General features: G+C 42.2%; 1 protein-coding gene across 3 annotated transcripts in view; it reads right to left on the bottom strand.

Moving 5' to 3' along the window:
* The window catches only part of PARP4 (poly(ADP-ribose) polymerase family member 4), a 118,376-nt gene extending 102,968 nt beyond the window's left edge, over positions 1-15,408 (bottom strand). For 2 of the 3 annotated variants that reach the window (XM_061628611.1, XM_061628609.1), the window contains exons 1-2: positions 15,117-15,408; positions 65-197 (exon numbers count right to left, since the gene is read on the bottom strand). In XM_061628611.1, coding sequence (XP_061484595.1) covers positions 65-196 — 132 coding nt within the window. In that variant the 5' untranslated portion in view covers position 197; positions 15,117-15,408. The remainder of the gene's footprint in view (positions 1-64; positions 198-15,116) is intronic. The other variant, XM_061628610.1, reaches the window with a different exon arrangement.
* Between the last annotated feature and the right edge of the window lie 2,632 nt (positions 15,409-18,040).

An 18,040-nucleotide genomic window follows, 5' to 3' on the forward strand; every position in this document is an offset into this window, starting at 1 on the left:
TTCGATATATACTCACAATTTGACCTCTCTGTTTATACCACAGAAAGAAACATTAAAAGCTTACCTCATGATTTAATACAAATTTAATCTGCCCGCCATTTTCTTTAATACAGCTATTCAGTCTGTTCTTTTCCAGAACGGTTAATTTTTTCACTTTCAGGAAGAATACACAGTTTTCAAAAATTCCCACCGTCATCCTGCAAAAGCAAATCTCCAATTCAAAATGGCTCCAGATTCTATATACATAAGGGAGGTATGTTTTTAAAGTTATTAAACACCACCCACTCAAGACTTATTTATGACCAACTCATCATTTCCTCACAATCTATTTCTAGATGCCAATCCTATACCCAAGATATATCTATGATATCTTTATCATAGAAATTCTGTATGGAAAACATCCACCTTGACTTTAATTAAAGCGTTTGACTAGCCTACAGACATGTTTATCCAAAGCATAGTCTGACAATGGTTTGGTTTGCACAGAAAAGAGCAAAGGTGGCAGCCAAAGAAAACATTAGGGCCTACTCCAGTTGGATGTCCCCTCTCCCCCCCAAACAGGGCCCCTTTACATTTTATATCATTTTTTTAGTATTTTAAAATTGTTTGGCTTTTTGCATTATCTGAGTTTGGCTTGTCATGTAATCTGAATCCAGGCTCATGGTTTGTTTATCTCACAAGCGAGAACCAAAGTTTGTTCTTGGCTTACCAACATGGTTTATATGGCGGAAATAAATTTTGAGCCCAGGAAGACATGACATGCGACACTATGGCTTGTTTCATCTATGGCAGTGGTTCCCAACCTGGGGACCGGGACCCCCAGGGGGGCCACGAAGTAATCCAGAGGGGGCCGTGAACAGTAAAGAAATGAATTATTTATTAATTGTTTTTTTTAAAAAGTCTTCACTCCCTCTACACTGTCTGCTTTCCACTGCCGCTGCAGATGACACCTCCCCCTTGCTCCAAACAAGAGGGGAGGCCTTTTGCTGAAGCGCCAGAACATCTTTCAGGCGCACTAAGGGCAGGCATCTGCCTATAAAATACATGGCAGATGCCAAAGGAGGCTGAGGGTGGAGCTACCAGGAAGAAGAGGGGATTACTATCACTGATTCCCGTCTCCTACTGGCAACACCCTTACTTAGAATGAGAGGAGAGGGCTTTTTGTGAAGCAAAAAGAAGCAAGCCTGCAAAGAAAAGCTGCTTTCCCCCTTCCTTCCTGGCAGCCTGCCTGCCTCCCTGGGGGGAGGGGGGTCACAATTTTTTTCCAGCTTATAAAGGGGGTCCCGTGCTCATAAAGGTTGGGAACCACTGATCTATGGCACACCACCAAGGGGAGGAGGAGCATTGTGGGAACTTTTGAGCAGAATGTACCAGCACATTGTTCATTTACGTTAAGTCATAGTTTGATTAAAACCAGGTGTGGGGAACCTTTGGCTCTCCAGATGTTGCTGAACTACAATTCCCATCATCCCTGGCCACTGGCCATATTTGCTGGGGTTGATGGGAGTTAGCAACATCTGGAGGGCCAAAGGTTCCTCACACTAGTTTTAAACTATGGTTTAACATGATGTGCAAACTGGGCCAATCCATGTTTTACAAAACAATGCATGTGTTCTGTGCCTCAAACAGATACAGATACACACTCCTAAAGGATTTTAAAAACAGGCATTTTTCAGCTCATGCTCAGGGCCTAACTAAAGGTGACACAGATACAGCAATTCTATATTCACCTTACGCTGGGACTGAAGATATACTGCCACTATCCCAGGAGAACAACCACTGTACACAATGTGTGCTCAGGCCAGGAGGGCAGGGGAAAAACACAGAACTAGAAAATACAAAAATGAAGTAAACACTGTGACTGAAAGGTAAGCATTAAAAATACAAGAGTCCTCCTGGACCAGATTCAGGGTCTACTTCATACAGAATCCTGTTTCATCGGTGGCTAGCCAGATGTTTTTAGAAAATCCACAGTAGGGAATCAAGACGTTAGCTTTCGAGTTGTGAAGGTCATGAGAAGAATCAGAATGCCAGGATGGAGAACATTGGGAGAGGTCCAGGGCCAACACCAGGGCCCCATTCACACCATACATTTATTCCACTATTATTCTGCTTCAAACAGTCATGGTTTCTCCCAAAAAATCCCGGGAAGGTTACTTTGTGAAGGGTGCTGAGAGTTGTTAGGAGACTCCTGTTCCCAGACTTCTCTGGGAAGAGGGACTGGCTGTTAAACCATTCTGGAAATTGTAGTTCTGTGAGAGGGTCTCTTAACAACTCTCAGCACCCTTCACAAACTACCCTTCCCAGGATTCTTTGGGAGAAGCTGTGACTGTTTGAAGTGGAATAAATGTATGGTGTGAATGCCGTCCAGTTTTGAGGGGATCCTGGGGGTCCTGGGGCTCTCGGAACCCCTCCCCCCAATACCCATGTACCATCCCTATGGAACTTCTGGGAAGCCTACAAGTCAGCAACAGGCAGGGGTCCCTTAGACTTTATTATTTTAACACAGTGTTCTCACTTCCAAAGTGAAACACCTGCTACAGCTCCACCCACCCACCATCTTCTTTTCTCCCTAGAATACGTCTGGGCCCTGACATAGATGGAACCAGAGATATTCTGAAGAAATGAAAATAGCAGGCGGCTGCAGCGTTGGGTGGTGTTTGCCACAACCCCATCATGGGGGGGAAAAAGTCGGTAGTCAGGTCCAACCATGTCAGATGCTGATGCTGGGCCTCAAACAAGGGATAGAGGACTTTGAAGGCAAGGACAAGGCATTTGAACTGGAAGCAGAAGTGGACCAGTGGTCAGTGGTACAGAATTTAAGGAGGAATGACACATGATCTTACTAATTTTTTTGAGCTCCACATTCTTTCAAGCCATAGTGTATATAAACTTAGCACCTTCTCTTCTGCTATTTTTCCGTGCTCTGAATCAGACACGCCCTTCACAAACAGTGTTTTTAAAATGCCGTTAAACATAGTTAAGTTGCAAAGCGGAACTATCTCAGTATAAGTAAGTGGTTCTGGTTGCCAAGGGTGTGTGCAAGCTTTTCTCCCACTACATGTATATGTGCACTGGTCAGTCATGCAGAGACAGCGTGGAGGAAGTGGAGACAGAGACATTTTTTCCTTTTTTCATAATACTAGAATTCAAGGCCACCCAAAGAAATCTGAATGTTGGAAGATTTAGAACAGCAAGTTCTCTCACACCCTGTAGTTAAAATATGGCATTTGCTCCTTTGAGATGTAGTGATGGTGTCCAACTCAGATGGCTTTAAAAAGGGATTAGACAAATCAATGGAGTATAAGGCAATCTATAGCTACTTCATTGTCAGAGACAATGGATCAGCATACCAGCTGCTGGGAATCACAAGTGCTGTTGCCCTCAGGTCCAGCTTGCTGGCTTTCTGTAGGCATCTGATTGGACACTGCGAGGACAGGATGCTGGACCAGATGGGCCTCTAGCCTGGTCCAGCAGGGCTCTTCTTATTTTCTTATTGATTTTATGCATGTTTACTCAAGCAGAAGCACAACTAAGTTTAATGGGACTTATTGCCAATAAAACACACATAAGACAGCAGCTCATATCAGTGCAATACAGCATCCTGTATCTTCTGTCACATTTATTGGATTGTGGAAAACTGCAGCACCCTCCATTTTCAAGAAAATATTTTATTACTATATGATCCCTCTGTTACCAGCAAGACTACCTCCTTGCCACGCATAGGGTCAAAGGTTCTTCTTTCTCCCTTCCTCTGTTGTCTACATAGAGTCCTTGTATGTCGAATGTTAGGTCACCTAAGCTCACAGGTTATCAACAGCAGTCATCCAGTAGGCAGAGAATAGAGGAGACCCTACTGAAGAATTCTTGAGTTGTGGGAGGTGCCAGAAATTTTCTGCTTGGGAGTCAGACAGCAGAACAGTCTTTATAATATATGCTATTTATTCATATCTTGCACACTACAAGTAATAAAATGCATTCTAGGCGGTCTTACCCATCATTGCAGAAAGAGAAAACAGAAACATAGAAATATATATCAGCATAAAAGAAATTGCTGGATATCCATTCAACATCAAAGTATAAGACTCTGAAGGCACATCGTAGTTAAAACAAGGTACAATAGTTGAAGGACTGAGTTAAACTCCAAGTCATATCACAGAGCCAGAGTACTAAGGAATACATACTATTCCTGTTTTTCTGTTTGGCTTTTATGCAGACAGCAGACTTTATAAACTATTTCAATAATTCTTAAGCATCTTCAAGCAAATCTAAGCATATTTAAATGATTTCAGCACAGTATATATGCATATTTTAAACTATTATATGGACTTCCCCATTACACCCCCACTTGGTGAAATCATTGACATATAAAACTGAAATACGTATAGGTATTGATTCTTAGTCAATTACATCATCATCATCACTTCTTCTGGTGGGCTGAACATAACACATTGGACGCTAACATCTGGTGTCTTCACTGCTTCCATCTGTGTTGGGGGTTGTTGATTCATCTTCTTCAGAAAAGCTGCTCCTGGAATATCATACACCTTGAATTGATTCTCTCTGCTGGCTTTTTCCAAGACTGGAGGCTTACTTTTTATATTCTTGAGACTTACTTAGTTACTCTATCTAATTCATACTGCTTTACATCATAACAGTAGGTACCATATCTTTCAAATATGGCTTGTTGTGGACCATCTGTTCTTGAACACTTTGGTGATTCTCTTCAAGGAGGCTCTCTTTCTCTAGATTAGACCTCTGCAGCCAGTTTTATAGAGCTGGCTCTGCTCTATATGCTAACAGGGCATAGAATTGCTTGTTAAATTTTGATATTCACTTATAAATACTTACTTAACATACAAACATAGAAATCATACTTTTATGCTCCCAAGCACTCTTTTTAGGCTTTAGAAGTCGCTTTAGGAACCCAGCAGCGGCCAGCATAGCAAGTATTAGTATTAACCCCATAGTTTTTCTATGTCACTCCTTGCACATAGGAATGCCACAGCAAGCTGCAATTACTGAATCCACCAGGGAGTTTCAGAAATCATACCACAATGAGATAGGTTAGAAAACTTGGTGACAATCACTAGGCACCAGGTCAGTTACAATCTTATGCACCCAAAGGTAGTGGATATTATTTTATGAGAGAATTATTATAACCAATTAAAATATATTAACATTTCATTAATATCTTCCTTACACAGGGGTTTACTTGCCATTGATGATGATGCAGGATTCTCTATGGTTCTTATATATCATTTTAGGCTTTCAACTCTGGCTGTACCGGGTACTGGTGCTTCTGGTATGTTTTCTTATATAGAGTACCCTGGAAATTACATCACTTTTAATCATGGCTTAATTAATGTAGCAAATTCTATTGCTAGTTGGTTGACTTCAGACATTCAATGGTTGTGGTAGGGCATTTTTGTGCCTCTTCATTCACTTACAATTATTCTTTTAGGAAGGACCACTTGGAATGTGTTAACAGAGCTTGATTTCATATTAGGTCAGTCCTTGGACTTTCTTCAGGAGCACTGTTCATCTTTGACTTCTGTGCCTTCTTCACCCTCTTCATCTGGGCGTGCTATGTGTATGCTATACACAGCTTTTGCTACTGTGGTTTGACTTTGTAAGCTTGGTTCGGTTGTGGTTGACAGTGTGGTGATGGAGCTGCATCCTTTTCCTTTTCCTCATCCTCTTCCTTGTTGTGGGGTAGTGGCACTTACTACTTGTCCTTTTGCTTCCCAAGCGGCTCTTCGCTAACAAAATTCAGGATAATATGGTGGTACGTTCACTAAGGCTTTCATCTGATGACACTCTCACACATCTTCTTCTTGTTCTTCATTGGAGCTCCTGCTTCCTCTAGCTTCAGCAAGGTTTCAGAATTTCTGTGCATCCTTTGTGCATCCTCTTCTTCAGCCACTTTCTTCGGCACACATATTCTCGTGCAGTCATTGGGTATGGTTGTCTTCACTGCTAACATCACAGCTTCTCCTTTCAACATTTCCTTAAATATGCTACATTGCCTTAGCAACAAATATTGTCTTCTCAGGATCTTATAGTCTTGTACCAAATTGTTCCTATAGGTTATTCCTCAATTTTTTTGGTGTCAATGGGGTGTAACACCTACCCTCATCAGCCCACAAAATCTGTTGCTCTTACAAGCCACTGGTCCATACTCTGTTACTCCAGGCGGACACTGTGGTATGGCTCCCAACCAAGCTGCCACTCTTGCTTCTCTGGCTCTAATACGCACATATATTCTCACAAATTCATGATTGTATGCATACCTCCATCCTTGGGCTTCATCTGCATCTGCATGTCTATCCAGTTATCATTTGTCATCTCAAAGATTATGTATTCTCCATCCATGGGTTCTCTTCCATTCACATCTCCAAAAGCAGCCAGAAAGCTATCTCTTTCAGCAAATGGCTGTGCCATGATTAAAGTGTGTCTTCTCAAGATTTGTCGTGCCTTGAGGTACAGGGGTATCTATATCTACTCTCCCTGTTTCCCAACTCTATGGTTGAGGTCACTCAAGTTTTTTCCGTGGGTTCTAAATTTCTGTCAACACTTTAGCCCAATATAGAGAAAATTCAATTTGCTGCAGTTTATCAAATTTCCTCTTCAGGGCACTATTGCTGCTGTCCCATCTGGTCTCTGTTCGGGCACCATCTGTTACTGGCAAGACTACCTCCTTGCCAGTGAATGCATACGGTCAAGGTTTCTTGCTTTCTCCCTTTCTCTGTGTCTACATAGAGTCCTTGTATGTCAAATGTTAGGTCACCTAAACTCACAGGTTGTCAACAGCAGTCATCCAGCAGGCAGAGAATAGAGGAGACCCTACTGAAGAATTCATGAGTCTTGGGAGGTACCAGAACTTTTCTATTTGGGAGTCAGACTTCAGACAGCAGAACAGTCTTCATAACGTACACTATTTATTCATATCTTGCACACTACAACTAATAAAATGCATTCTAGGTAATCTTAGCCATCATTGCAGAAACAGAAAACAGAAATATAGATATATATATATATCAGCATAAATGAAATTGCTGGATATCCATTCAACATGCTGGGCTCCTGCTGGGAGGAACGGCGGAATATAAATAAATAAATAAATAAACAAACATCAAAGTATAAGACACTGAAGGCACATCTTGGTTAAAACAAGTTACAATAGATGAGGGACTGAGTTAAACTCTGTTCTATCACAGAACCAAAGAACAAAGTACATAGGAATACATATCAGGATGCATCACCCATCAGATCTTATGGATGGAATAGATGGATAGTCCTCCTGCTTTGTTCAGCCCTCAGCTCTGTAAGAGGACAGCAGCTCATATCAGTGCAATACAGCAGTCTGTATCTTCTGTCACATTTATTGGATTGTGACAACTGCATCCATTTTCAAGGAAATATCTTATTACTATTACTATATGATCCCTCTCTCAGAGACCTAATGGTTAAGGTATTGGACTATGACCTGAGTGACCAAGGTTTGAATGCCCATTCAGCCATGAAGCTCAGTGAGTGACACTGAGCCAGTCACTGTCTCTCAACCTAACCTACCTCACAGGGTTGTTGTGAGGATACAATGGGGAGGGGAGAACTATGTACACCACCTTAAGCTTCTTGGATGAAAGGTGGGATATAAATGGTAAGAAATAAATAAAACTTAAGAACTAGATTTTTTTCTTCTTTTCCTTCTTCTTCAGCCATGGGTTATATCCAATGGTGGCTCTGACTTAGCAAAAAGCACTTCTGCTTGTGCATGTTGGATATCCAGCTTTTACCAATTCCCTCCTACTTAATGCATCTTTCTTGTGCTATATCCCATTACATTCCGGAGGGTTTCCCAACCCTCAGGAACAGCTTGGGGGATGGGGCAGGGGACTTACATTTCTAGGTAGGATGGTGCCCCAAATGATGGAAACACTTTCTGCTAAAACAAAACCACAGTTGAAAACAACCCTAATTGTTGCTGTAAAACTTTCAACATGTTTCTTTAATAACAACAAAGAGAACCAAAGAAATTCCATACACACATCTACTGTACATTTTGAGAACTTCTTGATCTAGAATTTGATATAGTAACCAAATTTTACATGATGGTTCCTGAGATCAAGGAGCAGGTTTTCATCCATGTTACAAATGGATGCCATTTTGAATCAAGATGATAGACTGAACCTTTGAAAACTGCACTGATTTGTTGGGTTTCTTAGAATTCCTGAGCTATGTCAGATACAAGGTTGTTGGTTAAAAATAAGCAAGGTCACAAAGTGAATGATTACATCAGATGCTTTTTTAAACAAAAAACAGATGGTTTCATTTCCAGAGAAACTTAGTGCACATTTATCTATCCCCGTTTTACAGCACCAGTTTGCCATTGGATAAATCACTATCATCTTATCGTATCAAAAGGAGGGTGCCTTTTTTATTTTGTGCATTGCTGCAATTGTACACATGTGTGCATCCCATATATTTAATGCACATTAAAACCATATTATTTCCCCTAAAGAATTCTGGGCACTATAGTTTACCCCTCACAGAGCTACAATCCTCAGTACCCTTAACAAATAACAGCTCCCAGGATTCTTTGGGAGGAAGGCATGAGCTCTAAATATATGGTATGTGCGCAGCAGTTTATTATGGTAATATGCTTTTGTGGATTAGTCATTCACCTGCTCATCTTCGAGTGTGATATATCATCTGCCAGCAATGCCCTTCTGCATTTTACAGAAGACAAAATAATAAATGGACACAAATTTAGTGTCATCAGTCCCATGCTGTGCAACAATATTCCAGCAGAGATTTGGCAGGCAATCTCATTTTTCTTTCAAGTGTCTTGTCTCTTGAAGACTTTTTTATGCTGATAGGGCTTTGCAACTTTTTTTTTAAATTAGCCAGTCACTTTAATGATTATCTTTATGACGTTTTAATGGTGACATTTTATGATATGGCGGAATAGAAATACTTTTATAAATAAATAAATAAAAATTTGCAGACAGAAAGGACAATGCTGAAAAACCAATGGAAAAATATTTCAGCTTCCCAGGACATTCTGTTGCAGACCTTAACCAATAGCTATTCTTGTACAAAGAAACTCATAGGGAGACTCCAACATGAAACTGTTGAATTGCAACTTATGAGAAAGTTCAGATCTATCACCTGTGGCTTGAATTGAGATAATGGGTTTTTATCACACTACAGGTGTTACTTAGCTTACCAATGCCAAGATGTTAGTGTTATCAATATAGTTTTGTGCATAGTTACTAAAACAATTTTGCATTTATTTAATCCTTAGCATAACTGCCAAAGTAGATTATTTCTCTCTAACATCTCTGCTTAGAATCCCATCCCTCGGTTTAGGATTACACTTCACATATCTGATGAAGTAGATGAAGTAGACTTTACAGTCCAGAAAGCTTATGCCATAATTCATGTGCTAATCTTTAAAGTGCCACAGTCCTTTTAATTGCTTGTGCTGCAACACAGCTTGTCCTCTGGAAATAATGTAACTATAAATATCACTGTAACATTAGAGGCCCCGGGCTGTGACAATCTACCCCCTGAGCTTTTGAAGAGTCATCAAGACTGGTGGGCTCCCATATTGGCTAATTTATTTACTTTCATAAATAATACTGGCCATTTTCCCGAGGCCTGGCGTGAAGCTATAGTTATTCCTGTCTACAAAAAAGGTCCAAGAGATGATCCCACTAACTACAGACCAATTAGCCTTCTCTCAGTAATAGGAAAACTTTACGCCAGTTACCTGAAAGGAAAATTGGCCAGAGGAGGAAAACATCTTGGGTTGGGAACAGGCAGGATTTAGGAGTGGAAGCTCCGCCCTAGACCACTGTATACTTTTGTTAGGTTATAAATTCAAATGTGCATTTAACATCATAGCTATGCCTTGCATCTCGTTTTGAATGACACGGGAGATATTAAGGAGCAGCACCAAGGTGGCCTTAACTTGACTTGAGCCTAAGATGTCGGTTTATTTCCCTATGACACAACCCTTTTGGCATTCCAGTGGCTCAAAGAATAAAGCCGGTTTAAGCTGGAAACTTCCCCTCCCCACTCTTCCCGTTTACTCTTGTTTCACATTGAAGCTTATTGCTTCGCTTATAGTTGCAAAACATAACATGTACAAAACTGTTAAAGTTCTCCTGTCACCCCACAATCTCCTACATGCAAGTTTAGCAATATTAATTTGTCGTCATTCAAGAAGCGCCTGGTTAACCGCTAAGGACTCCAGCTCAGCATTTCTTTTTTCTTTCATAGAACGCTTATCTCAAGTACATGTGAAATACGCATACCCATATTCTGAAAGATGTTTTGATGTTTCTACTTATGTTCTCCCTCTGCAACCCTTCAACTCGGGTACATGTTTTTCAGTTATGATGACAATCAAATGTTTCTTTGTAGTTCATGACGCTTCTACCCCATTTTTCGGGGTAAAATCTATATATTCTCTGACCTATCAAATAAACGGGTTCCCACGCTGACCTGCCTTTTGGGCTAGTAAGTATTGGGTTCCCCTTTGCAAAGGAATTGTGTCTTGTGTGCTTGATCTCTGATAGTGGGGTAAATTGCTCACTTCTCCGCACCCCTCCCGGGTGAACGCGAGTTGAGGAGACAGAGACGCCTCGCATGTTAAGTTTGGACCTAACACTTTTAAATCATCTGGCAGACAAATACAGGAATCGGTTGGGGAATGGCCTATTCGTCGCTTTTGTGGATTTAAAATCTGCCTTTGATTCCATCCCTAGGGACAAACTATGGGCTAAAGTGGCAAAAACATCAATCGAGAAAAGATTGCTTCTTCTAATCTACAACTTGCATCAGAATACCTCACTTCGTGTCTGTTGTGGACGCAATGGGGGCCTGACCAACTCGATGGGGACCTCGACCAACTTCCATAACGAAAGGGGTTAGGCAAGGCTGTGTCCTCGCTCCCCTACTCTTCAATCTTTTCTTGAATGATCTGGGAATAAGGTGTCTTTCCCCAAACCTCCACGCGCCCAAAGTCAGTGAACATAGATGCCCCATCCTGCTATATGCAGATGACGCAGCTCTTTTATCATTCTCTAAAGTGGGCCTTAAACGCCTGCTGGGAATTTTTATGACATACTCCACAGATAACCACCTAACTATAAATTTTTCCAAAACTAAAACTGTGGCCTTTACAAAACGATCTACAGTTTCTGAATGGACAATTAATGGCCACCTAATTGATCAAGTTACGTGTTATAAATACCTTGGCATCATGTTTAATTCCTCCCTCTCCTGGGCTCCACACATTCGTGCGGCGGTTATGACTGCCCGCTCCACAGCGAAGAATATTCTGCGCTACTTTTACACCAAAGGAGGGCAGTTTATTCCTGCGGCTATTCAGGTCTTTAGAACTAAGATCATTCCCCAACTACTGTACGGTGCCCCCCTTTGGATTTCTGCCTATAATTCCTCTATAGAATCAGTACTCACAAACTTTCTGCGTCAAATCTTTGGTGTGCCAAGATGTGTCCCGAATGCTGCTCTAAGGTTAGAAGTAGGCCTATCTTCGATTGAATGCCAAGCATGGTCTCTTGCGTTCAATTATTGGACCAAACTTTCTTACAACTGTCCATCTGGTTATTTAACATCCCTTTGAAAAGACTCTTATCTTTCCACGTGGATGAAAACCTTCCATGCTAAACTCCCTAGGTTAGGCTTCTCTACAGAACACTTATCCTCCCTAGACCCAACAATGGTCAGGCATACCATCCGAAACACACTTAAAGACATAGATCTCCAAAGCTCAATTGCGGCAGCATCTAAAACCTGCTCACCCCTGCACCACAAGCTGAGCTTTGACCCTCTGAACCACGCCCCATATCTGGATTTCTTAACAGTTCCCAAATACCGACACGCATTTGCTAAGGCTAGATTTAATTGTCTAACCTCAGCACTATTGGAAGGGAGATACCAGGGAATAGCCTACGACGAACGCTTTTGCCCTTGCAAGGCGGGTGATCTGGAAACCCTCTCACACGTCCTTTTTGTTTGCCCATTATACTCACACAAGCATTATAAACATATTATTCCAATTACAAAAAAGTATCCTAATAAATCTCCTCAGTGTTTGCTACTTTGTCTCTTGAATGGCTCAAACAGGTCCCAAACGAGATCTGTTGCTAAATTTATTTATGCAGCCCAACTCAAACGGTCAAAATCTCTTTCTTGAAACCACTACTACAGCTTTTATCCTCTTGTCCTATTTTACTCAGATTTATTTCATTTTATCCACTGTACTATTTTACATTTGTATTTTATATTCTCTGTATGGGTCTTTGACCGCAATAAAATATTTGATTTGACTGTAACGTTATATATTTCTTCAATGCTATACATTTAACTTGGATTCTTGCACTGAGCAGGGGTTTGGACTCAATGGCCTTATAGGACCCTTCCAACTCTATGATACTATGAAAGCTTCTATATCGATTCAGAAGCAAATCCCACAGCGTTCAGTGGAACTAACTCCCAAGTACCATGTAGAGGTGAGTAAGAGAGTTGTGGATGCATCTCGTTTCCAGTGCATATGGATATAAATGCATGCATCTTTATGCAAAAGGCTCCATCCAGCACACAGATGGCAAATTCACATACCACAGATGCTAAGATAACATTTTGTCCTATTATAGCATCAGTCAACCCAGTTTTTTTCTAATTTATCTTTAGCCAAAAGAGGCACCACCTTCTTGTCTTTTAAATCAGTTGAGAGCAGCCTGTTGCAGAATGGAGTATTTATTTATTTATCACATTTATATCCCACCTTTCCTCCAAGAAGCTCAAGGTAGCATACCAATATGGTTCTCCCCTCCCCATTTTATCCTCACAACAACCCTGTGAGGTAGGTGAGGCTGAGAGACAGTGACTGACCCAAGGTCACCCAGTGAGCTTCATGGCTGAGCAGGGATTTGAACCCTGGTCACCCCAGGTCCCAACCCAATACAACCACTACAGGTGGAGTACAAATTGTAACTTATTTCCAAGTACCCATGCAAAGATTTGCACTGGAAGTAATGTCCAAAATTGCCTCTCATGAGATTGTCCCTAGATAATATATTCTCATGTAACTTCATCATGTATGTGTACTCACAGAAACACCTTAGAAATCAATATCGAACACAGGAAGCTGCCTTATACTGAGTCAGACCATTGGTCCATCTAGCTCAGTATTTTCTACACTGACTGGCAGCAGCTCTCCCAGGTTTAAGGCAGAAGTCTCTGTGATGTCCTTATATGTTAAAAACTGTAAATATGGTAAGTGCGGGTTTATATAGGGATATATGGTAAGTGAATTGAGTAAGAGGGGGGAGTACATGGGCTAGAATGTGGGAGAATGTTGGATGATGATTGGCTGAGGGTTTGAATGGCTGACGGTATAAATGAGAGGATGACAGTTGAGTTGAGAGGTTGGTTGGGGGAAGTTGAGAGGAGAGTGATTGGAAAGGAATTGAAGTGGGAGGCAGTTGGGATTGAGTTGTCAGAGTTCTGAGGGAGGTTTGGATTCTATTAGGCTGATATTTGGCCAGAATATATATAACTGGAAACATAAGAGTGACACTATAGGAAACCATATGCTTGTTAAACATTCCTAAAGTAATTTTGTTATTTCCTAGTGTTATCAAATAAATACTTTTATTGGTTTACCAAAAGCCTGATCCTTGGCTGGGGATATACAGACCAGAAGGGAGGGCAGGGTAATTACCAAGGCTGAAGGGAAACTATCATATGGTGGCAGCGGTGAAGGGAGATATTGTAACAATGTCAAGTATCCAGACCAACCCAGGATTGTATGCTTTATAGACAAAGATACAGGGGGGTTGTGGACAGCAAGGGCACCCAGACACAAAGTAACAAGCCATAGGGAGACTAAGGCGAAGTCTCTAGCAGTATTGTTTACAGGGAGTGGCTGGTGGTGCTGCCTAGCAGTGGGATCTTGAGAGATCTGTGCTAGAGCAGAGTGAGAAAAAAATAAAAACAATGATCTGACTGGTGGTGTCCTGAGGTGGTGCCTTGTGAAAGGCAGTAGCCACAAGCAGGTGGGAACCTGACAGGTGCAGCCAAAGGTGGGAATGTCACAGTCTCTCCCAGCCTCACCTGGAGATATGGAGGACTGAACCTTGGACCTTCTACATGCAAGGCAGATGCTCTGCCGCTGAGCTATGGCCCTTCCGGAGTGCAAGTGCCAAATTTCAGTTACAGAAAAACCTTATTTATTAGATTTTGATCACTCCCTTCCTCCCAAAGGCGCCTAGGGCAACAAACAACTAAACTGCAAATCAAAACAAACATTTTAAAAACAATCTAATTTTCACATAGCTATTCAAAGTTCCTGGGAACAACCTTGAATAAGCTTATGCTACAGTCTGTTTTTAGGAGACTCAAATATTCCTGATTTCCTGGTGAAGGCAATGTGAAATCATGAAATGTGAAAATTTTAAAACATCATTTATTTAAAATTCTATCAGCATCACACATACATTTCTGAAATATATCTCACAGAGGTAGCAACATAAAGAGACACACAGACTGAGCAGAAGATACCCCCCAGTCTTTCCTGCTCTCACTCTCTCTCTGTCAAATTTTGCACAAAGTCACACAGCTTACCTAGGAATGATTGCGGGGACAAGCTCAGATACAAAACTAGAAATGATGGGAGTTGTAGTTCAATAACATCGGGAAGGCCACAAGTTCCCCATCCCTGTGCTACAGCCTGATCCAAATAGATAGAAATGCAAGCACTAGCGGGGGAAAAGGACCTTTTCATACCTTTCGTCCTGCAAAAAGTTAACACCCATATCTAGCGCTTCTGTGCCTTTAATATAGCCTTGTAAAGCAAGGTGGGGCTTTAGTTTCGGCCTACAGTGAAAGAGAAGCTTTGCCTGCTGAAGTTGCTCCTGTCATACAGTCGTCAAGTTAAAGGCACAAGAACCTTGCGGGGGGGGGGAGTTGGCAGCCCTGATCGATCAGAAAACGCGACCCCATTTAAAACACCACTGAGCCTATCTGGTGATCCGCTTGAAATTCAAAATGAAATAGAAATCAAAAGAGCAACTCACTTTTGCCTCACGTGTGTCCTCCTTCCAGCCCTGAAGGCACTTCTTGGGTCTTTGGCTCAAAGGTGGCGCGCAGCAACAGAGGTTGCACTGGCTTCCATGAGGGGCCCGTCTATTCTCGTCGCCTCGGGTGGGAAAACTGCCTTTCAAGCAAGATTAGTGTCCGGGAACCAAGCAATCCAACCGAAGAAAATGGAAAGCCAGCAGCTCTGCAGTCGCCACAAGATGGCACAGAAGGATGGTTATGTTGTTGTTGAACGGGGCGCGGCTTCATTTTTCTGATCCTCCCCAGGATATGGAATTGACTTCCTGCTTCGTTAAGTAATAGCAGCAGCTAGAGTTCAAGGCAGGAAGCCGGCTGCGGATGATGGCTGTTTTGAAAGAGCAGGGCGGGCATTGTTGGCTATTTGATTCATTATTGTTGCATTTTTGTAATCTAAAAGAGACGGAGGAGCAGAGCTTGTGAGTTTTTTTGCCCCGGTGCGAAAATAACTTGACCATCCTGGCTGTGGGGTCTATATTATTTTTTATTATTATTTTTTATATCTCGCCCTTCCTCCCGGCAGGAGCCCAGGCCGGCAAACAAAAGCACCAAAAACTTTAAAACATCATAAAAACAAACATTAAAACACACTAAAACAAAACATCCTTAAAAACATATCTTAAAAAAAGCTTTCAAAACATCGTCTAAGATTAAAAGCATTTTTAAAAAGAAGATTTAAGAACATATTAAAAAGCAATTCCAACACAGATGCAGACTGGGATAAGGTCTCAATTTAAAAGGCGTGTTGAAAGAGGAAGGTCTTCAACAGGTGCCGAAAACATAACAGAGATGGTGCTTGTCTACTATTCAAAGGGAGGGAATTCCACAGGGTAGGTGCCATCACACTAAAGGTTTGTTAACCACGTTGTGCAGAATGGTCCTCCTGATAAGATGGTGTCTGCAGGATGCCCTTACCTGCAGAGCGCAGTGATCAATTGGGTATATAAGGGATAAGCCAGTCTTTCAAGTATCCTGATCCTATGCTGTATAGGGCTTTGTACACTAAAACTAGAACCTTGAACTTGGCCCAGTAGCAAATGGGCAGCCAGTGCAATTCTTTCAGCAGTGGGGTGACATGTTGACGATACACTGCCCCAGTGAGCAGTCTAGATGCCGCATTTTGCACCAGCTGCAACTTCCCGACCAACCTCAAGGGTAGCCCCACATAGAGTGCATTACAGTAATACAGCCTGGAGGTTACCAGTGCATGGACAACAGTGGTCAGGCTATCCCAGTCCAGAAATGGCCGCAGCTGTCTTACAAGCCAAAGCTGGTAAAAGGCACTCCTAGTCACTGAGGTCACCTGGACCTCTAGTGACAAAGATGGATCCAGGAGCACCCCCAGACTACAAACCTGCTCTTTCAGATGGAGTACGACCCCATCCAAAGCAGGCAACTGACCAATTATCCAAACTCGGGAGCCAACCAACCCACAACACCTCTGTCTTGCTAGGATTCAGACTCAGTTTATTGGCCCTCATCCAGTCCACCACCAAGTCCAGGCAGCAGTCCAGGGCTTGCACGGCCTCTCCAGATTCAGATATTACTGAGAAATAAAGCTGGGTATCATCAGCATACTGCTGTCATCTCACCCCAAATCTCCTGATGACTGCTCCCAAGGGCTTCATATAGATGTTAAACAGCATGGGGGACAAGATGGTGCCCTGCAGCACCCCACAGCACAGCTGCCAGGGGGCCAAAAGGCAGTCACCCAATGCTATTCTCTGAGAACAACATTGGAGATAGGATCAGAACCACTGTAAAACAGTTCCTCCGATACCCATCTCACCATGTCGGCCCAGAAGGATACCATGGTCAATGTTATCAAAAGCCTCTGAGAGATCAAGTAAGAACAGGGTCGCACTCCCCCTGTCCTATAGACTTGAGATAGGATTAGGAATCGAGAAGAGAATGTCTAGTTAGAAGGGCTGTGGGTTTTGGGGGAGGATTTCACTGTGAGTTTTGGTGGAGGATTGGTGGTGTAGAATAAATAGGTAGGGTAGGGACAATAACAATTTATTCATTTATCATATTTAACATTTTGTATGTAATAGTTTGGTTGATTCAAAAATCCTACCTGTCAGCTTGGTCAAGAGGGCTACCAAACTAAGGTCCCATTCTGGACCTATACCAATACCAGTTTTACAGACATTACACCAGTGGTCACCTTTTGGGGAAAAGATGGTATGGTTCAGAAGGCATAACTGACCCAGGCTGAGGTGGATTTCCTGGGGATTTCCTAATCCAGGCTTTTGGAAATCAGGAGGTGGTAATCCCAGAGACTCAGGAACGTCCCAAAGATAATTTCACCTCTTATACAGCTAGCTGATCACTGCATTCTGCAGATATCAGGAGATCTGCATCACAGAGAGTCAGAACAGGGCTCTTAGTATGGTGGTATCCACCCTTTGATTCTTCCTCCAATTACATATCAGGGAGGTGTCTTTGTTACCTGTTCAGTGCCTGTGAAAGACTTTCAGCTTTCAACAAGCCTCCTATGTGGAGATATTTATCCCAGATGATATCTGAATTTATTTGAAATTGTTATATATGCATGTGACGCCCTTCCCTGGCTCTCCCTGTCAGATTCCTACCTGCTCGTGGTTACTGCCTGTCACTAGGCAACACCAGGGACTCCACCAGTCCAGACTGTCCTTTTTTATGGTTTCTCTCCCCGCTCTAGCACAGATCTCAACAGATCCCCCTGCTAGGCAGCACCACCAGTCACGTCCTATAACCAGTATTCCCAGAGACTCTGCCCGAGTCTCTCTATCAGGTTACCTCTGTGACTGAGTGCTTAAGCTGTCCCACTCCCTTTGTATCAATGCAGATAACTCTGGTTTGCTCTGAATACTTGTGGTGTTATATTCTCCCCTTCACCGCT

The sequence above is a fragment of the Rhineura floridana genome, chromosome 5, assembly GCF_030035675.1.
Source record: "Rhineura floridana isolate rRhiFlo1 chromosome 5, rRhiFlo1.hap2, whole genome shotgun sequence".
Taxonomy (NCBI): domain Eukaryota; kingdom Metazoa; phylum Chordata; class Lepidosauria; order Squamata; family Rhineuridae; genus Rhineura; species Rhineura floridana.